The 27,906-nt window shown below is 38.3% G+C and overlaps 1 protein-coding gene across 3 annotated transcripts in view; it reads left to right on the top strand.

Annotated features, from left to right (window-relative positions):
* Positions 1-27,906, top strand: part of dnah9 (dynein, axonemal, heavy chain 9) — a 105,810-nt gene that overhangs the window by 5,862 nt on the left and 72,042 nt on the right. For 2 of the 3 annotated variants that reach the window (XM_058793327.1, XM_058793330.1), the window contains exons 2-27: positions 228-424; positions 530-688; positions 771-901; positions 992-1,203; positions 1,721-1,954; positions 2,094-2,261; positions 2,343-2,459; positions 2,971-3,121; positions 3,202-3,316; positions 3,404-3,472; positions 8,348-8,474; positions 8,561-8,816; positions 12,773-13,014; positions 13,141-13,276; positions 13,385-13,581; positions 15,837-16,261; positions 16,955-17,177; positions 17,522-17,688; positions 17,841-18,711; positions 19,081-19,211; positions 19,566-19,692; positions 19,955-20,107; positions 21,674-21,799; positions 22,875-23,114; positions 24,458-24,618; positions 26,306-26,462. In XM_058793327.1, coding sequence (XP_058649310.1) covers positions 228-424; positions 530-688; positions 771-901; positions 992-1,203; positions 1,721-1,954; positions 2,094-2,261; positions 2,343-2,459; positions 2,971-3,121; positions 3,202-3,316; positions 3,404-3,472; positions 8,348-8,474; positions 8,561-8,816; positions 12,773-13,014; positions 13,141-13,276; positions 13,385-13,581; positions 15,837-16,261; positions 16,955-17,177; positions 17,522-17,688; positions 17,841-18,711; positions 19,081-19,211; positions 19,566-19,692; positions 19,955-20,107; positions 21,674-21,799; positions 22,875-23,114; positions 24,458-24,618; positions 26,306-26,462 — 5,292 coding nt within the window. The remainder of the gene's footprint in view (positions 1-227; positions 425-529; positions 689-770; positions 902-991; positions 1,204-1,720; positions 1,955-2,093; positions 2,262-2,342; positions 2,460-2,970; positions 3,122-3,201; positions 3,317-3,403; positions 3,473-8,347; positions 8,475-8,560; positions 8,817-12,772; positions 13,015-13,140; positions 13,277-13,384; positions 13,582-15,836; positions 16,262-16,954; positions 17,178-17,521; positions 17,689-17,840; positions 18,712-19,080; positions 19,212-19,565; positions 19,693-19,954; positions 20,108-21,673; positions 21,800-22,874; positions 23,115-24,457; positions 24,619-26,305; positions 26,463-27,906) is intronic. The other variant, XM_058793329.1, reaches the window with a different exon arrangement.

Here is a 27,906-nt window from a genome sequence, read left to right as displayed (position 1 = left end):
TTGACAACACTAGTTTGGGCGCTTTTTTGAAGGGGAAAAAGGGGGGTCTGCAATGTCGCTAAGTTGGCAACACTGTGCATCTCCATTTCTCCAACTTTTGTGTTCATGTGTTTCTCTGACAGAAAGTCATTTTGGATGAAATTCTCCATAAGAATTACAGTTTACTAAATTAGGGAATTGTCCAAATATCACAGCATTTTCTACTTTCATCTTTCCCATGTGTTGAGGTTGTGGAACCGGTGTTGTCCAATGTGAGGAACCACCGGGACTTTCCTCATGTCATTTCTCAGGACCTCATGCGACACATTCACGTGCTCAAAAACAATGTGTTTGTTATTGCTGGACAAGTCAAAGGCAAAACACACCTTCCAGTGCCTCCAGGATTCGAGCAAGTTGAGCCAGTCGCCCATGAGGGAGATAAGAGGTGGGTTCATGTAGCCATGACATTTTAATAATGATCAAAATGACCAGAACACAATATGAGGGTTAGCTATTTGATTTGCATTGAACATTGATTTGATGTTTGCAGTGTGCATCTTGTGGATAAACGACTCATTCATTCAATGGAGACTGTTGTGATCGATTGGAGTCATCAGGTCTATAAGGTCCTGAAGAAGGACTCATCAGAGCCGTTACTTGAGGGCAAAAACCCCACTCCACATGCAGAGATAAAGTTTTGGAAAAACAGGTTAGTCCTGGGAATTCAGTCACTCAGATGTTGCCTGGAAAGCTCATTCAGTCTTTTTTGTCCATGTTATGTTATGTTGTAGGCTAGCTGATCTTCAGGGAATTCATAACCAGTTCCAGTCCCCTCGAGTTCTGATGCTGGCTGAGCTCCTGGCTGCTGTCGACAGCAGTTATTATCATGCCTTTGCAAAAATGCTCCGGGACGTTTCAGAAGGTATAACATCAGCTTCTGCCATAAAACATGTGATGCATTAATTGTGTGAAAGCTTTGAATCTTAATTGGATTTGCGATGTGTTTATTAAGCACGGAATGAGACGAGGGATATCAATACCTTCCTCAAGCCAATAGAGAAACTTGTAGAAGATGTGGAGAATGCAGACTTCAGCGAGGTGAAGGGGAAGATCGCTCCTCTCATGCACACAGTGTGTCTCATATGGGCAAACTCCAAATACTACAACAGCCCAGCCCGAATCATAGTGCTTCTACAGGAGATCTGCAACCTCCTCATCCAGCAGGTGAAGGGCCAGTCGCACTACATTTTATATTTCACCGACTTCCACTCATAGTTTTCAGTAAATATCCATAGAACTGCAGTGCAAGCCTGTCAATTTTCCACCTGTTTCTAAGCCACAAATTTTTATATCACCTCTCAAAAGAATAAATCAAAGATATATGAACAAAATGCAAGTTTTGGCCTTTTGCAATCCATAAAGCACCCGCCGCAATATTTATTGATGATACATACATTATATAGGCAAGCAGATGAGCCCGGAATATTAATGCAATGCACTAAGTGTTTTCTTTATAATGGATTTCTATTAGCGGAAAAAATTGCGTTTATAATCTGGGTTCATGTGCCTGCCTGTACAGTGTATGCATCATCAATAAGGTTTATACTGAATTTGGTCTTTGAATATCTCTCTTTGACTATAACTCTCAAGAGCTCATAAAATGTCTATAGGTCTATATAGATCAGTTTGGTTCATTGGCGCACCATGAGAGAAAGCTTTACATTTAAGTGTTGTTTGTCAGGCCTGGAGTTTCCTGAACCCAGAGGACATCCTGAAGGGTGATGTGCTGGAGAGCCTGTCCCGAGTGCAGATGGCTATAGATGGGCTGACACACTTCAAGAGCACATATGAGGACAGAAGGGCCAACCTGAGTCAGTACCAGAGGAACCAGAATGAGGTGAAGCCTTGGGATTTCTCACCCCTCCTGGTGTTTGTCGGGCTGGATCACTTCATGAAGAGACTCAGAACAATTGAAGTAAGAGGAGACATGTACTCACACATGTTCACATACGTGCATAGTGTGTGCTTAGGCCATATATGGAATTATTTTAAGAGTCTGTAGTGCAAAATGTGGTATCAGTGTTGTCTGGTTCTTTTTCATTGTCATCGTCTAGACTCTCCTGCTGACTGTAGTTGATATGATGAAGTTGGAGAAGGTCGAGTTTGGAGGGATTCTAGGAAAATCTCTGAGCCAGCGAGTCCAGTTCTTGCATGAAGACTTCTTGGAGACATATAAAACATTCTCAGAGAAGCCGTATGACTGCCTTGATGTTAGTAATGTGGTAAGTGGGCAGCATCTTCAACAAAATGCAACACAAACACTGAAGGTTGACGTAGCTGTAACAAATGATGCTTCTTTGTAGGAGTTTGAAGCAGATTTCATGGAGTTTCAGCTCAAGGTGGAGAATACCGAGCGGCAGTTGAGTACAATCTTTTGTCATGCTTTTGATGATTCTGCTGGTCTGGAGCACGCTTTCAAGGTGAGCAAAACTTTCTGAAAATATGACAATAAAACAATGTCTGAAAGCCTTTTTTGGTGTGGAGCTGCACACATGCTCCTGGTCTTAGTAATAACAAAGAGTTTGGACATTATACATAGACAGTTTCAGTGCTTTTTTCTGTCTTTAATGAGTTATAGATACCTGCATATTATCAAGTCCCAATCAGGAAAGCAGCCTGAATTTTAAGACTGGAATGCACACAAATCTCCACAGACTCCAGATCTTTAACAGAGCTCAGTTTGAACCCTGCAGGAGAAGAAAACACGCTTTAGGCGTGTGTATTTTTGAGTTGTAGTCATTTGAACTCGCAATGAGCAGAATATTCCACCCTGGAACATATTTTCATTACTGCTATATTTGATTTTTGTAGTTGATAGTGCAGTGAACCATAATATTAAAAAGTATGTCTTTGGATGAAGTTGGTGGAAAGCATTTGTGTTTCTGAAATACAATAAACACAACACAGTTTCAAACAGTCTCTGCTTGGCAGGTTTTGGACATGTTTGGCAGACTGCTGGAGCGACCCCTGATAGCAGCCGATGCTCACACTAGATATCGGATGCTGATCAAAATGTTTGACAAGCAACTGGAATGTTGCAAGATGATCTTCATGCAGCAGATGCAGACAGGAGAAACCCAAGGTTCAGTGTTCACAAACAACATCACCAGGCTGTTTGCTATTAACTTTTGACTTGACATCTGTTGTTTATTGGTCTTCCAGGTTACTCTCCTGTCTCCAAGAACTTGCCTGTGGTTGCCGGAGGTTTGAAATTTGTCCAGCAATTGCAGGAACGCATACAGATCCCTTACAATAACTTCAGATTCATCAACCACCCGTAAATATCTTATGCTTGGTGTTTGATGGGAAGGCTCGTTTGGAACTGCTTCTGTGTTAAACAACCACTTTATTTGTGTGATAATAGATGCATGGAGTCTGCGGATGGAAAGGAGATGATCCAGAAATACGATGAGTTGATGCAGCAACTCAAAGGGTCAGTGAAAATATTATATAAAATGTATGTGTGTGCAGAGCTGGGTAGATTACTTACAAATTGTAATTTGTTACTGATTCCAAATTAAATGACATGAATTGTAGTAACGTTATCCATTACATTACACATTTTAGGTAATTTAGATTACTTTTAGATTACCTTTGACCTAACTCGTTTATGACATTGATTTAAATAGGATAATCTTGTACCATATCGGCATAAAAATACAAAGCGTAAGAAAATTTATTTAATTTGTTATTAACAACATGAAGTGCTTTAAACATTACATTACGTCGAAGTTTCCCAAACTGGGTTTGTGAAGGGACTGCAGGGGGTTTATGAGTTTAATGAAAAGCTAATAATTAATTAAATCATACAATTTTAAATTAAATAAATCATTTTAAAATCAATAAAAATAAAAAATAAAAACTACTAAGAAAATTAAATATTGTTATATTTGTTTACCTGCATGTCAGACAACCGTGAACATGCAAATGTGTTACTTAATTATCAAAATATATATATTTTTTAAATCTCAGGTGTACTTCAAGTAAATATATTTGGTGAAAGAGGATAAGATGACAAAAATGTTTGTATATTTGTGAATTTGTGCACTTTAACATGTAAACACCTGACTAATGTCTGGTCTTTCTGAGTGTACGTAAGCGGTAGGCTATTTTAGAAAGGAAAAAGTAAAAGAGGAAAAAGAAGAATTAGGGAGAATCAATAAAATTATGAATATTTTGTTGCTATTGTGTAAATAATATATAATCATATAATCCATAAAAAGTAGCTGTAGTCTGATTACGAGTATTTTAAAATGTAATTTAATCTGATTACAAGTACTTAATTTTTGGAATCTGATTATGTATTCCAGATTTCATGTAATCAGTTACTACCCAACTCTGTGTGTGTGTGTATTATTTATGACTCTTAAAGGTGACCTATTATGTCACTTTTAACAAGAAGTAAAATAAGTCTGTGATGTCCCCAGAGTGCATATGTGAAGTTTTAGGCCAAACTACCCCACAGATAATTTTTATAGCATGTTAAAATTGCCTCTTTTAGGGTATGAGCCAAAACGTGCCATTTTTGTGTTTGTCTATTTAAATGCAAATGAGCTGGTGCTCCCAGCACCCTTTTCTGAAGAGGGCGGAGCTTCAAGAGCTCATGCTCTGGCATTTGCAAATAAACATTCCACTATTAGTACAAGCCTGTTATCTTTACAGAAAACGTACTTGGTTTAAAAGTCAGTCATCTGATTGTACTGTTATGATGGGAGAAACTGTAACAGGGCGAACGAGACGTGAGACGTGAAGATCCATTTGCAAGCTTTATTCCAAGACATGGTCAAAAACATAGGCATTGTCAAAACATCAGCAAACAGGTATAACGCAGGCAAGACAAAGAGTAATCCTAGGGCAAGCAAAGGTCTTTGATCGGCCAACAATATCCAGAGGGCTTGATAAGAGGGGTAGTCCAATAACATGAGCAATAGTCCAAACGAGGTACAAACAGAGTCCGAATGGTGAGACAAGGGTTAATCCAAGATACACGGGCAGGAAACAGGAAACAAAGCAACACAAAATGACTAGACTAACTGGAACTGGAAACTAGACTCAGTAAAGCAGCTATCACCTGGAGAGTGATAAATGCAGAACAATACTAGAGACTAAACAGAAACATGGAACGGCTCGGTAAGGCAGCTAACACTAGGAGAGTGCTAATCGCTAGAACAACACTCGGTGTCTTGAGCAGGATCTGAGTGCGTTTTAAATAGAGTGTATAATAGCTCTCAGGTGAGCGTGTGATTGGTGACAACTGTGTGATCAGTGTAGCGTGTGATTGATGACAGCTATGTGATCAGTGCAGTGGATGATGGGAAATGCAGTCCAGTGTAACGTGCAACAGTCTGTGGTGCTAGAGTCAATGTAATGAAATAGCGATCTCTGGTGGCTAGCGGATGGAAGTCCAAGAACCAGATTCATGAGAGAAACACTCCTTTTCGAAGCTTCCAATCAATTGAACAAATTGCTTCGCAAAATTATTCACTCAGAATACCATACGCTGGTAATGCCTGCTGGTCAGAAGAACTGTGTAAACGAAACAAAACTTTTGCCAAATCATGCAAAAAAACCCAATAAAAACACGCTTTTTCAAACCCAATGCAAAATGCTTTCTTGAAAGTATAGTATATTAAATGCAATCAAAATAATAAAATACCATTAAATATGAAGTTTCTGTATAATATGCATTTTTAAAATAATTATTATTCATTTGCAGGGCTTGTTTTGTTTGTTTTATAGAGAGCTTGTCTAAACAGGCCAGTCAAGTCAAGTCATCTTTATTTATATAGCGCTTTTAACAATACAGATTGTGTCAAAGCACTTAACAGTATCAAATTGGAGGATAGAGTGTCAGTAATGTATAATGATAAGATTAAACACTCAATTTTCAGTTAAAGGAATTTCATTATTGAATTCAGAGATGTCATTGTCTAGCTCAGTTTAGTTTAAATAGTAGCTGTGCAACCAAATCGACAATAATTGCTAGAAATTAAGTGTCCCCAACTGAGCAAGCCAGAGGCGACAGCGGCAAGGAACCAAAACTCCCTCTGTGACAGAATGGAGAAAAAAAAACCTTGGGAGAAACCAGGCTCAGTCGGGGGGCCAGTTCTCCTCTGACCAGACGAAACCCGCAGTTCAATTCCAACCTCAGCCATGTCAGATTGTGTAAAGGGCTTATCTGATTCCCGTGGTCTTGTCCCGATGGATCAATTTAATTTATAATTTAATGTATTTGTGTTTTATTCATTATTTGAAGTTTTTCAAATAAAAACAGTAAGTAAGAGTAAAAACAGCCAGTAAGAGACTATTAACTACTTCTCATCCTTTTAATTACACAAATGTATTAAAATCATTAAAAATGTCTACAAATTGATAAAACTGATCCGTGATCAGAAACGCTGATTCAGTGATTTCGAAACAGTTATGACATAACCAAGCCTCGTTTACTGAAATCACCTGACTTTGGCATTTTGATACGAGCTCCGAACCACTGTTTCGAATTAAATGATTTGCAAAAGTTTCGAAGCTTCATGAAGCAGTGTTTAAAAAGCAGCCATCACTATTGTACTGTGCATAGTAAATGCACCTTTATGAAACAAATATGACTCCTATGTTCATTAATGCATCCCAAAACACAACACTTGCAATGCCTCTTTGGCGCTTACATTGTATATCTCCAGCAGCTACAGCAAGAAAACAGTAATGGCGGACTGCTGCTTCTCACTCAGGGCTGTCTCATCAAAAATAGGCAAGATTTCTTCCCTACAACAACATCATCGTAAGGAGAAATCTGGAATAGCGTCTTCAGAGAGACTGTTTATGATTTATTGGGATTATAAAAAAAAGAGTGGGTGGATTTTTACCATTATAGGCTGTTAAACACCTTATAAAAGTGATTTTTGCATAATAGGTCCCTTTAAATCCCTGTTATTAATCATGTTTATTTTGATTGTGTGTCTCAACTGATAACTTTAATCCCAGATGTTTAGCCAATGTATAGACCGCTATGATCCACCTTTGTTAAAATAAATGAGGCTTTTTATTGAAAGACCTATATATTTTCTGCTGCAAGCGTGAACAGTAAGGTGTAACGTGAAGATTGGGTGGTATTGCTGAGGGACCTCAAGCTCAACATGGAATAAACAAATAAAACATGATTTATTTGCTCATTTAGGCATAAGTGTCTGTAGATTATTACTTCAGGGTCTCATTTTCTCCAATTATGTGCAATGCTTCCATATCACAGCTTGAACAATGGTTGTGTAAAGTGCCTGCTGAAGTAGGAATGCATGTTACATGTGACCAAGGACGTGATGCATGTGTATGTTTCCCTTCATGTGAGAAACAAATGATGCATTTCCCAAGGAGCCAGATCTGTGTTCTCTCCAGTCAGAAATTAAGCCTCTTCGTTAGATGATGGTAATCAGCGATGTTGCGTAAACACAATCTAGCTGGAGCTGTTATTGCTATCTCTAGTCATTATTTCTTGACACTGAGACATATGACTTGTGTGAAGCAAAGCGATATTTGATTTCATGGACCGCAGCTCTGCAGCTCTGCAGCTCTAATAAGACGATCAAGCTCATACCAAATCCAATAAAGGCCAGAGTGTACGGCCTCTCACAATCGGCCTATAAAGAGATTACTGTAACAGTATAGGGACCCGACGCGCTTCTTGATGAATGCTGTGCCAACAGTTAAAACCTTACACACGTGTAACCCTACTTAGATAAGCATTTGATGGTCTAAAACTGTGCGTATGTTTAAAATTGAGATTTGAAAGTTTGCCTGTTTAGAGCCTTGATGCATGTGGGTGTTCACTAAGGAAGTGTTCACAATCACCTCAGCATTCCTATCTGTACTGTCCTTCAAATCAATGTCGCTCAAAACATTTTTTAATATGCAGTTCTGACCACATATTTATTCTGTGAAAGCAAATAAAGATGTTTGAGAGAATGAAGGTGGATGGTGATTCATACTGTCAAGCTCCAACAAGCAAAAGCATGCACTATAAAAGTGTTCCATATGGCTTGTGCACTATATTACTTCTGAACAGACTAAAACGTATGCAATCATTTATCTTTCCATCTAATCCAGCTGGAAAATCTCCATTGCAATTGCATGTGATGCCAAAAAGACATCTTTGTATAGAGTGCTCTTTAAAGAAGCTTCTTTGTTTTGTTCTTCTTGGCAGTTTAAAGCACTGCCCACATTTAATGTATGTAGAGCCACCATTCATTAAAATCCCTAATTTTAGCATACATCAAAAATGACATGTTAGTAATTCTCCTGCTGCCTTTATCACCAGATACACCTCTAAACTGTATGACGTCTGGACGAGTTCTGTGGCTGAGAAGTCACAGTTTAATCTCCAGAAGCCACTGATATCCCGAGAGCAGAGAACGAGACTCATCTCTGTCAACTTCAGCCCACAGGTCAGACTGTCGCTCTCCTCACACACATATGTTAATATCTACAGGCCAGTTCCCTTATCGAATGTGACTCTCGTCTTGTCCTGTAGCTGGTGTCGGTGCTGCGGGAGGTGAAGTACCTAGAGGCCAGACAGGCTGAAGTCATTCCAGATATGGCTGCAGACATTTATTCCAACAGAGAGCTGCTGTGGCAGTATGTGGCCAATCTGGAGCTCACAACCAGCTGGTACAACAAAGTGATGAGCACCGTGCTCGAGGTGGAGATGCCCCTGATCCAGAGCCAGCTGACAGACATTGACGCCAAGCTCAAAGAAGCTGAGGAGATACTCTGCTGGACAAGCCAAGGTAGAGATGATCAGTGTTGAACCCTAGGATAACTGAGATTGATCCACTGCAGCTGTTAGTATGATGCAAACATCTTTATGAACACTCAAAACTACAGCGTCCTGCAGGCTAATTCAGGTCAGCACAGGTGTGATATCTCAGGACACTTACTTCAGTGATATCTGTACATTTACATAAAATATTTCATCAAAAGCACCTTCAAAACCGTTATCATAGTTATCTAAAACCGAAATAAAAAATGAAAGCCATAAATAAACAATCTTGTTACATGATAGAAAATATAAGTACATTTTTATTTCAGCAAGTTGCCAATGCGACATTTCTCATTTTAATTTAGTTGGACTTGATGTACTAAAATTACTAAAACTAAAACTGAAATTTAAAATTAAAACTATCACAAATTCTTGTTACCTAAAATAAAATAAAAAAGTTGTCAAGGCAACATTTAAGTATAGTTTAGTGTACTAAATAACTAAAACTGAAATAAAAATTAATCAACTTTATAGATAGTTCTCCTTTTTGTATATCTTGAATGTACAAAAATTCTATCAAAATCGATTCCAAAGCAATTTGAATTTTTTATTTTAAATATAAAATTTGCTAATAGTTCAATAACAGTTGCAGGTTGCTATCGTCCCCCATCAGCTCCTTCCTGTGTTTTAACAACTCTTGGATCAATTCTTTTAGGCCCCGTTTACACTAGTGCGTTTTCGATTTAAAACGCATAACTTTTGCTACGGTTATGCCTGTCGTTTACACTACTCCAGCGTTTTTTGAGGTTGAAAATGGAGACTTTTGAAAACGCTGCAGACCCCGTTTTGGTTTGAAAACTCCAGGGTTATGTTTCAGGCCCTGTTTACATTAGTGCGTTTTCGTTTTAAAACAGCGTTTTAGAATGAAAACGATCTCCGTTTACACTGGCGTTTCCGCTGCGTTTCAGAAACTATCTCCATGTACACTACACAACCTAAAACGCATGTCACATGACCATTCATGCAGGTACAACCATAGATATGTATAGGTAGATTCCCTATTATTTAGATGGCAGACGTGTCTGTGTGCTTGGAGCAGTCGAATGGGGAATCTACCAACACATATCTATGGGTACAACAATGAGCATGATGTTATTGTTTACACGGTCGTCAAGGATACGCAGAGTGAATGAGGGCAGCCACGCCATTGTTTTCAAAAGTCGCCGTTTTGCTCCATTTACACTGAAACGCAACCCCGGAGTTTTCAAACTAAAACAGGGTCTGCAGCATTTTCAAAAGTCTCACAACAATTTTGTGCAGCTATTTTTATTGACCTTGCTAAAGCTTTTGATACAGTTGATCATTCTATTTTGTTATCCAGATTACGTAGTATTGGTATGTCAAATTTAACCCTATCTTGGTTTTCTAACTATTTATTCAACAGATCCCAATATGTAAAGATTGACCAACAATGATCCGAACCATTAACTATTAATAAAGGGGTCCCTCAGGGCTCTGTGCTAGCATCAACCCTGTTTTCAATTTATATTTATAATATTTCTCAGGTTATCTGTAGTAAGCAATCCTATATTCACTTATATGCGGATGATACTATTTTTCATGCTATGGGATCGTCATATGATGAAGTTCTAAAACAGGCACAGGATAGTTTTAATAATATTCAAGAAGCTTTTAATGAATTTAGTTTTAAATTGCACGAAAACAAAAGTAATGGGGTTTGGAAAAAAAACAACAAAATAATACTTTGGGTAGGGCAAAAATTGAGGTAGTAACTTCATATAAATATCTCGGAATCTGGCTTGATAGCTCCTTGACTTTTACTATACACATAACTAATCTCCAGAAGAAAGTTAAATCTAGACTTAGTTTTTTGGGTAACACTTTACAATACGGTGACACTAATATGCATTAATTCATGCTTAAAAAATGCACAGATAATCATGAGTTAATGTGTAACTCACGAAGAACTAAACCATTTATTAACAATTACTGCATCAGCAACAAATGAACATTCGATATGATTCATAGAGTAAGTAATCAATAAATTGTTATCAGTTAAATGCGTCATAATACATTAACTATCTAATAACTTATTTTATTAACTAATGAAGTAAATTCATGTGTTAATTACCACATTGAGTCGAAGCCATGCTTTTAAACTTCCAGTTGTCTGCTTTAATTAATCATTAGCTAATGATTTGCATGGGTATCATTATGTTATGTCTTTACTTGTTGAGGCACTCGACTAACTAACTAATTCAAAATCTATAACCACAATGACATATTACTTAACAATTAGTTAATAGCCATGTGCCTAAAAGAATAAAAGTTGAATTAATTTATTTCAAAAAAAGAGAAAAGATACTGACCCCAAACTTTTGAATGGTAGTGTATTGCTAAAAAATGATTTCTATTTTAAATAAATGTGTTTTTTTTAAGTCTTTATTCATAAAAGAATCCTGAAAAAAGAATCCCAGGTAATACTACTACTACTACTACTACTACTAATAATAATAATAAAAAAATATTAAACTGTTTCCAAAATTGATAATAAATAAGCATATTAGAATGATGTCTGAAGAATCATGTGACACTAAAGACTGTAGCTTTGCATTACAGAAATACATTATATTTTAAAGTATATTACAACAGAAAACCATTATTTTAAATTGTAATACCGGCAATACTGCACAATATCACTGTTTTTTTTTTTTTTTTTTTCTGTATTTTTGATAAAATAAATGAAGGCTTGATGAGCAAAAGATATGCAATGTTTAAAAACATTAAAAATAGTAATGTGTCCAAACTTTTGACCAGTACTGCACTACTGTATGATAACAGAAAACTTGCTAGCAGAAGGAGCATCACAGCTTGAGCTATATAGCACGTACCTCATAAACTGTCTAGCTACTGTATAAACACTTTTTGGTATTTACTAGTTAAACGTGAATCCCTTAGATCAAATATATTAGAATATCAAAACTTAGATGGAGTCTTTGGGCTCAAATGCAGAAAGTGCGGCTTCAGAGAAAATGGAGGGGAATCCCCCTCTTAGGTGACAAGAGAGGATTGTGGGGGGGGATTTTTAGACTTTTGTTTTGTTATTATCTCACCTAAATGTTTGTTCAGTCAGTGTATTTGTTTTTACTATGGTATAGCCTAATTTAGTTGCTCTTGTTTGTTGCTTTGATTAAAAAAAAATCAGAAATCGGTATCGGAATCGGCCGGTTTGCTTGTAAAAAATCAGTATCGGAATCGGCCATGAAAAATCATGATCGTGCATCACTAATTTTGATGAATACTTACCAAGATGGACATTTTGATATTTTGTGTGCAAGATTTAAGAAACGATCTGTGCATGTAATGGTAGATAAGTACAGTGCATGTAGGGGGCGTGGCCTCGATAGCCCCGCAGTAAGCAGTGTGCTGTGTGCAATTGAGCAATGTGTAGAGTAGAAATTTAACTGAAATTGCATTAAATCTGGTTGTTTTAACCAAGATTATGCTGCAAGTTTTTGTTCTCAACTACATTTAAGTTCCCAGTTCCAGCAATTTAGCAAATTCCCGTTAATTCCCATATATTCCCATTAATTCCCATGGAATTTTGCAAGCCTAATTGTAATACATGTTTGTATGTTGCTCAACAAAATTACTAAAACTTGAATAGAACATTTGTTGAAGGCTCAGATCAAAAATCTTTTTTTTAAATTTTTTTGAAGAAATAGTTCTCGTCATGTTGTTTCAAACCTGTATGCTTTATTTCTTCTGTTAAGCCCAAAAAGTGATGTTTAGCCGAATGTTCATGCTGCTTTTGTCCATATGATAGAAGTGAACACACCACATAATCATTACAATTTCCCTCTGTTGTAAGAAGATCATTTATGTTTGGAATGACATGATGTTTGATTTTATATACTCTAGACTTTTATATACACTAAATCTCTAATGTGTTTTCCCTGGTAGGGATTTGGGAATACATCCAGGATGTCCGTGAGACGGTACATGACCTGGAGCAACGCCTACAGAGGACTAAAGACAATGTTGAGGAGATCCAGACTATCATGAAGAGCTGGACTACCCCATTCTTTGAGAGGAAGGAAGGGAAGAAAGATACTCTTCTAAACCTGGAAGATAAGACCGAGCGTCTGGAGAGAACGTACTGCCAGATCCGAGCTTCAGGAACCAAGATCCATCTGTTGCTGAAAGTATGCAATGACAAAAGCCAGCGGTGATCCCATCAGATAACAACTGACAGAATGACGCATTTTAAAGGAACTGCTCACCCAAACATTTCTACTCCTTATAAGAATTATCTTTTTGTTTTGTTTCAGGACAACATGTCACTCTTCAAAGCAGACCCGTTGTCTGCGCAGTGGAAGGTTTATGTGGATTACATTGATGAAATGGTCATCGATGGTTTCTACAATGCTATCGAGAGCTCCCTCAAGTTCTTCTTAGAAAACACAGGTGTGCTTTTTAATTTTTTTTAAGCTTTACTAAAAGTGATTATAGAGATTTCCCTCATTGCAGACTGATTGTTCTGCACTAAACAATTACACCAATACCCTGATACAGACCAGAAGGCTGGATTAGCCCCACTCTTCGAGGTCCAGCTACTTCTGCAGATTCCTGAGATTGTGTTTTATCCGTCGTTGGAGTTCAGTGCTTCAGACGGCTTCCATGATCTGGTGGAGAGCCTCATCAATAGCATCTTTAGGATCTCTGCTCTTGTGCCACGATTATCTGAGCACAGCGGTTTCCCGCACTATCAGGTACCGAGCCAAACACATCACTTCATCTGGATTTAGATACTGTGAAAAGGTGACTGTGCCATGATACTTCTTCAGGGATTCTGCGGGTCTTAAAGGTGCTTTATGTACGTTTTTGACTGTACTAAAGCATAAAATAAAATTAAGTTGTTTGCAGATATTTAGAAAACATGCTAAGACCGAGGTAATTGTTTTTGGTCCAAATGAAAACTCTCAGTGTATAAGCCCTGAGTTAAAAAGTTCATCCGTTTTTAGATCCTCACAGGTGCGGAACCTAGGAGTTCTTGTTGACCAGCATTTAAAATTTGATAAACATATCTCTTCTGTTATCGGATCCAGTTTCTATCAGCCTCGTTTACTGTCCAAAATTAAACATTTTCTCACTCCTAAAACTCTCGAAATGGCTGTTCACACTTTTGTTACATCTCATCTAGATTACTGCAATTCTTTATATTGCGGTATATCTAAGTCTCAAATTGCGCGTCTTCAGCTTGTTCAAAATGCTGCGGCCAGACTTCTTTTAAAGTGTCGTAAACATGAGCACATCACTCCAGTTCTTAAATCCTTACACTGGTTACCGGTTTGTCAGAGAATAGACTTTAAAATTCTCCTCTATGTATATAAATCCCTACACAATCTAGCCCCTGTCTACCTCTCTGAACTTCTTCTTCTCTACTCTGTCAAGAAGCCTACGATCCTGTGACCAGGCTTTGTTGGTAGTCCCTAATGTTAGGCTTAAGCGTAGAGGTGAGCGTGCTTTTGCAGTGGCAGGGCCTCGACTTTGGAAAACCCTGCCTCTAGAGATTAAAATGGCCCCTTCTCTGTCTGTTTTTAAGTCTCTGCTAAAAACGTATTTGTTTTCCTTAGTGTATTGACTACTGTGCTATGGCCAGTTTTAATTTTTAAATGGGTTGTATTAAATTCTGTCTCTTTTGTTTTCTGTGTATGTGGTAGGCTATAATCTTGCTTTTCTGTAAAGCACTTTGGTCAGCCTGGTGGCTGTTGTAAATGTGCTATACAAATAAAATGAACTTGAACTTGAACTAAGTTCACATACTTGTGTCTTCAAAAAACAACACTACTGTCAATTATTCTGCTTTGAAATGTGTGTTCCCTGTCGGAATTTCTGTTTTTGTTTTTGTCTGTGTGACCATACCCACTGGCAATTTAGCCAATAGTATTTTGATAGCCCAGGTCGCCATTTGGCAGGAAACACAACGTATTGCACCCATGGAAGCAAGTAGACGAACTGGGTCAGAGATTATACCCGACCAAAAAAGCTTCCGCATCCATCTAAAAATCTCTATGACCAGAGGCATATTAAATACAGTTAAATTAACTCATCAAATTACAATATGAGACTTGTTGCCTTCCATTGTCAGCTGCACTCATTCCTGTTGCGTGTCATCAATCTGGCAACCCGCATGAGTATCCGTTCTGATGAGGTGGGGGTGGAAGAAACAACTCTCTCCAGTAGAATACCACTAGCTGTCAATATTACATACTGCACCTTTAAAAAGCATAGTGCAGATAATTGATTTTTGGTTTTGTTTTGTTTTCTGAGAATCTGAACAAAATAAATTTGAGTTTATGCTCAAAACAGAAACAAATATCTGTCAGCGGGGAAGTTTATTTTTCCTCCATTAGCGGATATTTGTTCTTGTTTTAATCATACACTTTTGATAAATTCTTATAAAACAAGATTTCATATCTTTATTTTGCATCTCCAGTAAATGTATCTTGATTTAGGGATTTTTAGACCATCGTATTGGTAAACAAGGCTTTTTATTTATTTAATTTATTCAAGTTAGTATTCTCAAACTTTGAAGTGTTGCTAATACAAGACATTTACATTTAGAGGACATATTGACGTATTGTGTTCAATTAAATGTGTTCTTAAGGTTTTTTTTACTTGGTTTTAAAAATCTTACATTTATCTTAATAAAACCTGTTCTGTAATTTCAGTGAAAATTCATGATTCACTATCAAGAGGCAGATCAGATTTCAGAGGCAGATCAAGTCTTTACATTTTGATAAAAGATCTTGAAAGAACAAACATCTTTTTATTATACTGTATATATATATATATATATATATATATATAATTTATTTATTTATTTTTTATTTTTTTCCAAATTGTGCACAATGAGCCCAGAAACATATATTAAGAAAGTAAATGCAGTGGATTTTGTTTTCATGTTGCTTAGCAAGTGGTTTATGGTCAGATAGGTTTACATAAAGGCATCTTGTTCCTTCAGGCTGATATGGAGGACATGGTGGACTTTGCGGAGTGGAGGCATCTTCTGATGGAGCGAGTGAGGAAAGTGATGGGACAGTGCTGTGAGTATCGTAACAGCCTGGAACACTACGCTTACCTCTACGTGGACGACCGGAAGGAGTTCATGCGTCAGTTCCTGCTGTACAGTCACGTGCTCACGAGCGAAGAGATCGAGGCCCATGCCGAGCACGGCGTCCCAGAAACCCCTCCGACTCTGGAGTGCTTCCGCGAGCAGGTGGACTCGTACGAGACCTTATATGAGGAGGTGCAGCGGCTGGAGCCTGTCCATGTGTTTGAGAGCTGGATGAGGGTGGACGCACGAGCCTTCAAAAGTGCCCTGCTCAACGTCATCAGAAAGTGGAGCTTCATGTTCAAACAGCATCTTATTGATCATGTGACGAACAGGTAAAAGCGCTGAGTTCCTAATTACATTACAATTATGCATCAAAGCCAGTTTAAGCAGGGCCCTATGATTTCTGCAATGTGGAAAACACAGACACAATCATGTAATACAGTCATAAAAATATAATGTTCTATTTAATTCAGAATGTCACAGAACTGGGCAAATTTTGGTTTCATATATCAAAAGTAGGTCAATACACTTAATCAAAAGGCCATATGGACTATAGTCCGTCAATATTAAACCACAAAAAGACTCATGAGTTCAATTGACTAAACATGCTTTTTGATTATTAAAATAATATTACAAATTAAAAAGGAAAACACAATTTGGAAAAATAAAATGGAATCTGGAAAAAAATTATTTCATAGGGCCTTAAAAATGTAATTGTTGTAAAACATTTACTAAATTGTTGTTAAATTGTGTAAGTTTCATGATTTCAAATTATCAGACATGCTTTTTGAGTGTGAAAACTTAATTTAACAATTAAAATGGAATCCAGAAAAATTAAAACAGAATTTAAATAAATAAAAAACAGAAGTAAATAAATAAATAAATAAATGCACAAGTAAGTAAAAAAAATATATATATATATATATATAAAAAAAAACAGGTTTCATAGGGCCCTATTTAAGTTACCAAATGATCTGCCTGATATATTTTACGTCTTGTCTGATCTGTTATGTTTGTGGCTGTAGTCTGTCTGACCTGGAGGAGTTCATCAGGCTGACGGAGGCTGGTCTGGGTAAGAAGGTGGAGGAGGGTGACTATAATGGTCTGGTGGAGATCATGGGTTACCTGATGGCAGTTAAAGAGCGTCAGAGCACTACAGATGAGATGTTCGAGCCTCTGCAGCACACCATTGATCTGCTGAAGACTTATGAACAGGAACTCCCAGAGCTCGTGTACAAACAGCTAGAGGTACGTGTGTCCATAAAATAATACTGAGAAGCTCAAACTCACTGTTTTACTGAATCTACCGAGATTTAGCATGGCAATCTCTATTAGCAAAAACTATTCTGTGAACCTAATGTTCTGTGGCAAGATTCTGAATGTAAAGTGTTATTTAGACCAGTGAGGAATTTCCATGATTGTTTTGGGCCATATTCACAAAAATCTATATGTAGCTAGTGTAATATTTGAAGCAACCCAATAAATTCATTAAATATCTTTATAACTTTAAGATTGTTTAAATGCACTAGACAGACAAGTTCAGTTTTTAAAAAATGCATCTTGAGACCTTGCTTTTTTTTTTTTATGAACAGGTGCTGCCGGAGAAGTGGAATAACATGAAGAAGCAGGCGGTGTTGGTGAAGCAGCATGTTGCTCCGCTGCAGGCTGGTGAGGTGGCTAACCTGCGCAAGAAGTGCGCCGCATTCGATGTGGAGCAGCACACCTTCAGAGAGCAGTTCCGCAAGAAAGACTTTTTCAGGTACACGATACAGTCTGGAGGATAACAGTAATCATGGCTCATACCTGCAAACTAGTTGCTTTTTGGCGAAATTCGCCGTTTTGAATCAAAATATGTCATTTATGTGAATCACCAACAGTCACTAACATGGATTTGTCTCGGTTTGTTTTCAGGTTTGACTGTGTGAATCCACATGAGATGCTGGACGAAGCACACAACCAAATTCAGGAGATGGAGACCACGATGACAGGGCTCATTGTGTCCGCCAATCTCTTTGAAGTCAACATCTCAGACTACAAACAGCTGAAGCAGTGCCGCAAAGAGCTGCCCATTCTCAAGGAGTTGTGGGATCTGGTCTCGGTGGTCCAGTCCTGTTTGAAGGCCTGGCAGACCACGCCCTGGAGACAGATCAACGTGGACGACATGGAGATGGAGTGCAAGCGCTTCTCTAAGGAGCTCCGTGCGCTGGACAAAGAGGCTCGCTCGTGGGATGCCTTCAGCGGACTGGATGGCTCTGTGAAGAACACACTGGTCTCGCTGAGAGCCGTCGCCGAGCTCCAGAACCCGGCCATCCGTCCGCGCCACTGGCAGCAGCTGATGAACGCCACGGGAGTGTGCTTCACCATGGACAAGGACACCACACTGGCCGACCTGCTCCGCCTCAACCTGCACCACTTCGAGGATGACGTGAGGAGCATCGTGGATCGCGCCGTGAAGGAGATGGGCATGGAGAAGGTGCTCAACGAGCTGGACGCCACCTGGACCAGCATGGCGTTCGATTTTGAGCCTCATCCACGGACTAACATCCCTCTGTTGAAGTCCAGCGAGGAACTGATCGAAACGCTGGAGGACAACCAGGTGCAGCTGCAGAACCTGATGACGTCGAAGTACATCTCCTTCTTCTTGGAGGAGGTTTCCACATGGCAGCGGAAGCTCTCGGTGACGGACTCCGTGATCGCCATCTGGTTCGAGGTTCAGAGGACGTGGAGTCACCTGGAGAGCATCTTTATCGGTTCTGACGACATTCGCTCTCAGCTACCAGAGGTCGGGTTTGCTGATGTGTTTCTAATATTATTCCATCTTCTCTGAATATTCACCTGATACGCAAATTTGCAGGAATGTACAAATGGCATACCAAAGATAAAATGTGAAACAGACATCTGAAATGTCTTAATGGAGAGCCGCTCAGATTCAGGGAGCATCTTGTCCTGCCCTCTGGCACTGTGTTCATAGATCTAGATGAGAGATGAAAATGTCCATCGTATGCGTTTGGCCGAAAACATTTGGATAATTACCATTGGGCGCCTGTGGCCAGACGCGCAGATGTTCCTCAGAATGTCAGAGGTTGTTTTGGGTTTTCCTCTCTGGCAGATGAAGTTGTTTCGACTCATTCTGTCATGAATGTCTCCACAGGACTCCAAACGCTTCGATGGTATTGATACTGATTTCAAAGAGCTGACGCATGACGCCAGTAAAACACCTAACGTTGTGGAGGCCACCAATAAACCTGGGCTCTTCAACAAACTGGAGGACATTCAGGGCAGGTCTGCAGCTGCTTTCTGGATTTATGTGTTTGTCTGATTTACTCAACTTCCTCTCTGCAACTTTAAGGAATAGTTCACTGCAAATTTAGTCATTATTTAAAAACCCTTATGTTGTTCCAGCCCCAAATGTTTTAAACTGTTACACTAACTATAAAGTTTTAATAGTCGCTCTGCACACTGCAAAAAAATATTAATTCATTAATAATCATTTCCTACCTCAGTACTTTTGTCCTGATTCAGGAAGTGCTCATTTCAGAATGCACACATGAAATGCTTCAGTGTACCGTGATGCTTTGCACTAAACCGATTATCGCTCAGATTCAGAGTGTGACCATCATTCACCTGTTCTTGCAGATTGTCTCTTTGTGAAAAAGCCCTGGCAGAGTATCTGGACACCAAGCGCTTGGCCTTCCCACGCTTCTACTTCATCTCCTCTGCTGACCTGCTGGACATCCTGTCCAGTGGCACTGACCCTCACCAGGTACAACTGCACACAGACCATCACAGAAAATCACATGTTTATGTGCCTAAAGTCATTTAGCATGAAGTATACAGTGCTTATGGCCAAACTGCAGTGCAGCGCTGCCATTATTTGTTTTTTGCACCCACTAGATGGCAGTGTGGATTGCGGTTTCTTAAGTTGTCTTGAAGGCACACTGCAAGGTTTCCATATGTCACATTAGGACGAAATTGAACCGAAGTAGCAGCTGTGCAGTTGTGAAGCCGTACATTTTTTCCCTCAGGTTCAGAAGCATCTGTCAAAGTTGTTTGACAATATGGCGAAGCTGAAGTTTGAAACGGACGCAGGCGGAAAGCCCACCAAGACAGGGCTCGGTATGTTCAGTAAGGAGGACGAGTACGTTCAGTTCAACGCGCCCTGCGACTGCACCGGCCAGGTACAGCCAGCCTCTGCTTTATTTACCCACAATGCACCGCAAAAAGACAGAGACGCTCCGTGTTTTTGTTCTGCAGCATACCTGTTACAAAAGGCATTTTAATTAGGAGATTTTCATTTACTTATTGGACGACACGTGATAGTGGTACATGCTGCATGCTTGGCACATTGTTACAGACATGAATAATAACTCAGATCATGTGCTTTGTGGAGATGACGCGTGCTGTTACGTTTCTAAGTGACTGAAATGTGAAATAATCCCACAGATGTATAGTATGGCCACAAGTGATGTCCGGAGAAGATATTTCTCAAAATTTGCTTTTAATGACCCTACAAGATCAAAATATATTGAAGAAGAAAACACTAATTTGGTTAAGGTATTTAACTGAGAAAATGATTAGGCAAATAAACAAAAACAAAAAGCTTACAGGAATTTAAGCACACATCTAATACAAGAACATAATCAGTTATTAATATTTTGTTGTTTTTGATTACAGCATTCGTTCTCCAGGGCAGAACTCAATATGTTTTGCACATGTGGTGTAATTTGTCATGTTTCATTGCACAATATGCTTACAAAATCCTTAATAGGGTCAAGGACCAAAATGGATTTTCAAGCATCAAAACAATAAAAGTTTAATGCAGCTTTAAATTATATATTTTTTTACATAAATTAGAACATGTCCTGTTCAATTCTGAACAATAAATAAAGACTATAATACATTTTTACCATGATTTACAAAAAAATATACAGTATACCAGAAAATCTTGTCAGGCATATTTAGAACAAGAGACTCTATTTAAGGATCAGAGTGGAGTCCTAAAATACTATTTTAGTACTATTTAAAATACTTTTTTTTTTTTTTAAGAATCTTTGCCATGATCCTTCAAACCACTAGCAATTGACAGCAATTTTTTATTTTTTTTTATCATTTAAATATAACCAAATTTAGCATGGTCACTTAATCTTTTATATATTTTAGTAAATGCAGGTCAGAAGAAGTATGTTGTTTCATTTTTACATAAATATATCTATTATGCTGAATGACAATGAACATTATTTCACCCATATTTTTCACTAAAGTTGTATGAAACATTAGCAGACAGTTTAGTTGCATTAAATATGTTTTCTATGTATATAAAATCACTTTTGTCAATTTAATCAGATGCAAACACCAAAATGTGACATCTTGTCTTTGACCCAGTAATCAAATGTTTGAATAAAGGGTGAAGATGTCCATTTTCCTACACCGGGCATCACTATTGGCCACTGCTGTACATGAGTCACGTCTGCGGTCCAGAATATCATAGAGACTCAGACACAGGCTCTTTCACAGAGAAACACCACTCATGTTTTCTCCAGCACATGTGGTTATAAATGTGGTTATGTTTGGAGGATCTGCTGTGGATTAAGGCTCAATCTAATCCGGCTCCTGAAGTTCTGTATTCCTGTGGAGTTTTGCTCCGTCTGCTTACGGATGATTAGTTTATTTCTAGTGGAACCAATGTACAGTATCAGGCTGCTGCCAAACCTCCTCATGTCTGGAACCGTGTAACGCTTGTTCAGGTGGAAGTGTGGCTGAACCGTGTTCTGGACAGCATGAGGGCCACCGTGCGTCATGAGATGACCGAGGCCGTCGCCGCCTATGAGGAGAAGCCCAGGGAGCAGTGGCTGTTTGACTATCCCGCTCAGGTACTGAATCAGCGCCTGTAAACATCTCTAGGCTGGTTTCCTCTGAATGAGAGAATAATTATGAGGAATTGGAGATATTTCTGGCAGCATTACTATCTATAAGCCCACGGGTCTGTCTGCATGTGCTTACAGAATCAAGCCTCATGAAGGCCTGCTTTTTGGGAGTTTGCGTTTTGCCCAATAGCGATGGGGCCGTAGCGGATGTCTGTGTTTAAATCATGATTATTCATTTTATTCAGTGGGGCTGAAACATTTCAGACCAAATCTGGGTTTCAAACTCTCATTTAAATCTGTGAATAAAAGTTTAATGAATTTGAAAAATGTAAAATGAAGACATTCTGCAGTATTTCTGGGTCACTAATCAAATGTGTGACAGTTTCTTTGTAGCGTGACAAACTGAACAACTAAATATACCTCTTCTGTAATGAATGTGTTTTAATTTGAATTTCGTTTTAATTCTTTTTTGTATTTCTTTGGAAGCTTAGTCAAAAATGTCCGGGTTAAATGACTTGCCTGTCATAGTAAAGAAAAAAAAAAGAAAATGAAAAATGAAATTTGTATTATTTATTTCTCAGAATAAATAAGCATAGCTAAAAATGCAAATACATTTTAAATTTGCAAAAAAAAAAAAAAAAAAAAAACCTGGTCCAACCAACATGCAGAAATATTAATGATTTAACATTGTTATATAATGATATTTGCAAATTTAATATTTGTAACTTAACTTAAAAAATATATATTTTTAAAACCTTTAAATAAATTAAGATGCATATTATTACTTTTTACTTGATGTTTTAACCACATGGCATTGTAGTCATAAATTGTAACCTTTTCTTGTTTACTTATTTTATTTTATTTTTTTTTACCATATGAAACCAATATAAATACAAAGAGTAGATTTCTAAAAACATGTGACATGTGATTTCTTTATCTTGGACACAAATGTATCATGACTCACACACTGAACCAAATACTGAGACATCCTGATGTTCATCTTACCTTTAACTATTGTTATGCTGATCATGTGTTTTGGCCTAGTGCAGAACAGAAATGCGTCATCTTCTTATTTGGATAGGTGGCGCTCACCTGTACTCAGATCTGGTGGACGACTGATGTAGGAATGGCGTTCTCCAGACTGGAGGAGGGATATGAGAATGCAATGAAGGAGTACTATAAAAAGCAAGTGAGTCAGTTAAACACCCTCATCACCATGCTGATCGGCCAGCTCACTCCCGGAGACCGGCAGAAAGTCATGACCATCTGTACCATTGACGTCCACGCCAGAGACGTGGTGGACAAGATCATTCAGCAGAAGGTACTGTCTCATCTGTCCTATTGTCATACTCCATCCTTGACACTGAGTTTCCTTCAGATATCTGCAGATGAGTTCATAAGAGAAGATTCAATACTGCCTCCATAATCAAAGTCTCAGTGTGCTCCCATGTGATTTGGTCTCATATTTTGGTCGCACTTGAAGATGATATGATAGGATAAAAAAAAAAAGAATGAAAACTGCAACAAATTCAAGATCGTTTAAACATTTGTTGTTTTGTAATCTACTGCAGGGGTTTTGCAAAACGTTTTAATGTCAGACAGGCTACAGCATAGTAGTGTAGTAAGATTTATGTTATAAAGACAAAATGAAGTAATTGAAATAATTCTTCAATATTGTCACTTTACTAAAGCCAAAGCAATTAATATATTATATGGAAAATATTTAGCTTGTATTAAGTAGACTTGTTTTTTCTCTCCACTGTTAGAGTAATGTTAGATGTATAAGCATTTCCAATTCAATTACTATCAACTCAAAGTGTAATTGTATTATGCTTTTCATAATCAAAATTGTTTTGAAGAAATTACATAGGTATTTATTTAGAATATTTCACATTCCAAGAGAGGAGAGATAAACGCTTAGAAATAAATAAGAAATAATTTTGTTCACAAAACTGTTAAAAACTACAGATGTGAATAGAATAAAATAATTGCAATGAATCTGAATTCATTTAAAATGAAAATTTTGGTAACACTTAAAGCCTTTATGTACTGTATAATGCATTATAAAGGTATTCAATTATGTACGATATAATACATTATACTGTATGCATTTATATTAAGTTAAAATTGCCTTGTAATGCACCTTAATAAAAATCAATAAAAAGTACTTTCATAAGTAAAGTGTTACCTACTTTTTATATTCTGATATTGTCCAGGGACTCTCCTAAATGCTACTAGAATCAGAATTTATTGCAAACGCTTTGCATAAGTCATGCGAATCATCTGAAAACCAATGATTGCCTTCAAAAGACCAAAGATGAAATGGTTTGAGCTTTGAGCAGTGCATTACAGTGCATGAGATGAATGCTGCAGCAGATGCATGAGTTCACTGCAGTGACCAGCACGAGCGTTAGTCATGTGAAAAAGCCTGCAGGCGTCTCATAAGAGGATATTCAATACGGCCTCTATTTGCCTCCATAATCCAAGCCTCAATGTGCTCTCGTGTGATTGCTCATATTTTGGTCTCACTTGAAGACCCGCGGTTTAGTAGAATAGAAGTCCTAATGAAAGCGCCGTAGAGTGGCTCCGAAGCGCACTAATGTTTTTATCCAGCTCAGGTGTGATATTTTCCTCATGCTAATCCTTCATAATCATCTCCCTCAGGTGGAGAACTCTCAGGCCTTTCTCTGGCTGTCCCAACTGCGGCACCGCTGGGGCGAGAGAGAGAAGCACTGCTTCGCCAACATCTGCGACGCCCAGTTCCTCTATTCATACGAGTATCTGGGCAACACTCCACGATTAGTCATCACGCCTCTCACAGACAGGTGAGACGCCAGAAAAACACAGCTTTAGCTTTGGAGTGACTCATTTGAGGAGCCATTAGAGAGCAAACGCGTCCCATCAGATGCCCTTACGCTAAAGGAAGATGGCAGGTTGCTCAGGCGGGTCCGTCTCGACCCTTTGAAACCGTCACAAAGCAGAGACGCTGCTGTTTGATAGTCAAATCAATGACAGTGCGCTTTCCTGAACATATGGTCAGTCTCTGAGCTCTGCTGACCGAGTCACACGCCTGCCTTTCATTCACACCGAACCGAGACGATGCAAAAATACAACACCGGGGCACAGATGGCTCCATTAAGATAGGGTGGCTGCTGAACGTCATTCATGTGCACAGATGCTTACTTTATAGTTGTTTTACTGAACCTGTAAATAAGTTTTCCCAAAATATTTCACTTGTATTTTGCTTAGTTTAGGAACAAAATCAGAATGTGAACCTACACAAGCTAAACAAACACTATACCATTAGACTCACGCGATAAATTGGGGATCGTAAGACATTATCACACTACCCTTCATAAGTTTGGGAAAAGTTTTTTGTTTTTCATTAAACTGATCAAAAGTGGCGGTAGAGACATTTATAATGTTACAAAATATTTCTATTTCAAATAAATGCTGTTCTTTTCATCTTTCTATTCATCAAAACATCCTGAAACATAAAATGTGCCACGGTTTCTACAAAAATGTTGATGTTTTCAACATTGATGATAATCAGAAATGTTTCTTGAGCAGCAAATCAGCATATTAGAATGATTTCTGAAGGACTGGAGTAATGATGCTACAGTATATATTCACACAGAAAACTGCTATTCTAAATTGTAATAATATTTCACAATTTTGACTGTATTTTTGATTGAACAAATGCAGCCTTGGTGAGCATTTCCTTTCAAAAACATAAACAAATCTTACTGAGCCCATACTTTTGAACTGTAATGTATGATTTACTTTTTGGATAATATACTACTGACAAACCTCATGATGTGTCTTTAATTACAAGTCGTCATATATTCAGTAGTAACTAAACTAATTTAAGTTCAAAATAGCACAATGTGTTTGAACTGACTCATAAGCATCATTCATTAGGGTTTTGACTTTCTGAAAAGAAAAAACAACAACTTCATAAGAGTCATTTGTTCATGATTCATTTGGAGTCCACTGGATCTGCTGTAGTGTTTAGTATAGTGATCCGGCTCATAAGAGTCAGCCTGTTCTGATCGCATTCTACATTTTCAATTCACTAAAGAGGAACAGCATTAGATTGTTCTTCCTGAACCAGCAGAGGATGTTGATTCAGGGGCATTGTCTATTTGTGTAAATCACATAAAACCGTGCCATCCTCACCTATTAATGCAAATGATCTTCACTGAAGGACTCTTCAGGGGTAAAGGCTTGCCAAATAGCCTTACTTAAACACATGAAACACCTCCGTTCTGTACACAGGCCATCAGTAAATACACCAAACTCAGTGTTAAAGGTAAGGTAAAACCTGATCCATTTAGAAGTGCTCTGTCTCCCAGAATCGAGCTGTTTGTTCACACTGATCACATCAGCAGCACACTGTAATAGCAGGACTTTAGCCGCTGGCAAATACTTGAATTTGAGGAAGTCTGTATTTATGCGATTGAACATTTGTGGTTGATTTGCTGAAATCTGTTTTTCTCGGCTCAAACGCAGATGTTACATCACTCTGACGCAGTCGCTGCATCTCATTATGAGTGGAGCCCCAGCCGGTCCGGCTGGCACTGGGAAGACCGAGACCACCAAGGACCTGGGCCGAGCCCTCGGCATCATGGTCTACGTCTTCAACTGCTCTGAGCAGATGGACTACAAGGTGACGAGAACAGAGAATATCACGACTGTAAACGCTCCTGGGCTTTTCTTTATTGGGTTGTGCTGTTTCTTATATGTATTTGCCAGATCTTACTGATGTGGGTTATGTAGACCACCTGTGTTCGAATGCAGGCAATGCAAATGCGCTTGATTTAATCTTCCATTTCCAGCATGACGAATAAACAGGAACGGTACAGTATCCCGCCATGCAATGGGACTTGAGTATTCTGTAGCACTAGTAAAAACCAGGAGCATTGCTAACTGATCCCAGTGAAATACAGCTGTGAAGTATTTATTTATTAATAAATTATTGTCTGACAGTGGAGATTACTGTATGCTGACCTGACTCAAGTCACGTTTACTTCTATAGTGTTTTAAACAGTACAGAATTGTTTCAAAGCAGGTTAATAAACAGAATCAATGATAGAAACTTCATCAAATATGAGACAATTTTAAAAATGGATTCGGTTCAGTTCAATAAGTGTTCAGTAAGTGTCAGTGCAAAAAGTGTTCAGTAAATGTTGTAAAATCCATCAATTATGAAAACAAAGTCAGTTCAGCTGTAAAGCAGCTCTAGATGGCAATAGCTCATTATTCAGATCAATTCAGTTTCATTCTCATCCAATAGTGTCAGTGCAGTTAAATCAATAATGCAGTATTACTGAATATGAAGTGTCCTTTAAAACCTGAAATATAATATGATTTCAGCAATCATGTTGTGTGTTTTCTGTCAGCTGTTTAGAGTCAGAACTAGAACAAATTTGCAAACGAATCTCTCAAATCTTGCTAAATGATCTGAAGTGGTTCACGATTCAGTTTGGACAGTTCACTCACAGAATAATTTGCAGTGGTTTCTCACACTGTAACTGGAAATTAGCCCTGGATGAAGTGATTTTCAGCTACAATGCATTGTATAAAACTTGCATATGCCTTATGTTGTTTGTTAGCAACAAAGTAACTCTCTATTGCTTACAAATGACTCGGGGAAAGACAATTATACAATCCATTTGTCTATAATAATGTTAGGACATGTTATTGATGAAAAGCTAGAAATGCTCCTGGTAAGAATAGTACAGTGGTTTGCTGTTCCCAACACAACCGGTCTCGTTTTTATCAGAACAGCTTCTAATCAAGTTCACAGCGAGCTCTTAAGTCCAACCTCACTCTATGCCTCACCTGATCCCGTCCTTCATCTCCCATCACGGGCTCCAGCAGATTAGTAAAGCTCTAATGACTGGCTTTATTTATATCTGAAGCCATGTCAGTATTCAGGCCTCATCTGCGATCCATATAATAGAGACGCAGTGTTCTTCTGCTGCGACTGAAGAGAGGAGAAGATGGCCTTAGGATCACAGACACCCGCAGTCAATCCCCGGTCATCTCTCATCACGTCTCAGCCAGCGCTGCAAACACACACACACACACACACACACAGTGTTTAGAAT

This window comes from Onychostoma macrolepis, chromosome 12 (genome assembly GCF_012432095.1).
Source record: "Onychostoma macrolepis isolate SWU-2019 chromosome 12, ASM1243209v1, whole genome shotgun sequence".
NCBI classification, from domain to species: Eukaryota; Metazoa; Chordata; class Actinopteri; order Cypriniformes; family Cyprinidae; genus Onychostoma; species Onychostoma macrolepis.
Note: the sequence above shows the minus strand (reverse complement) of the source record. Positions and strands in the feature narration are given on the sequence as shown.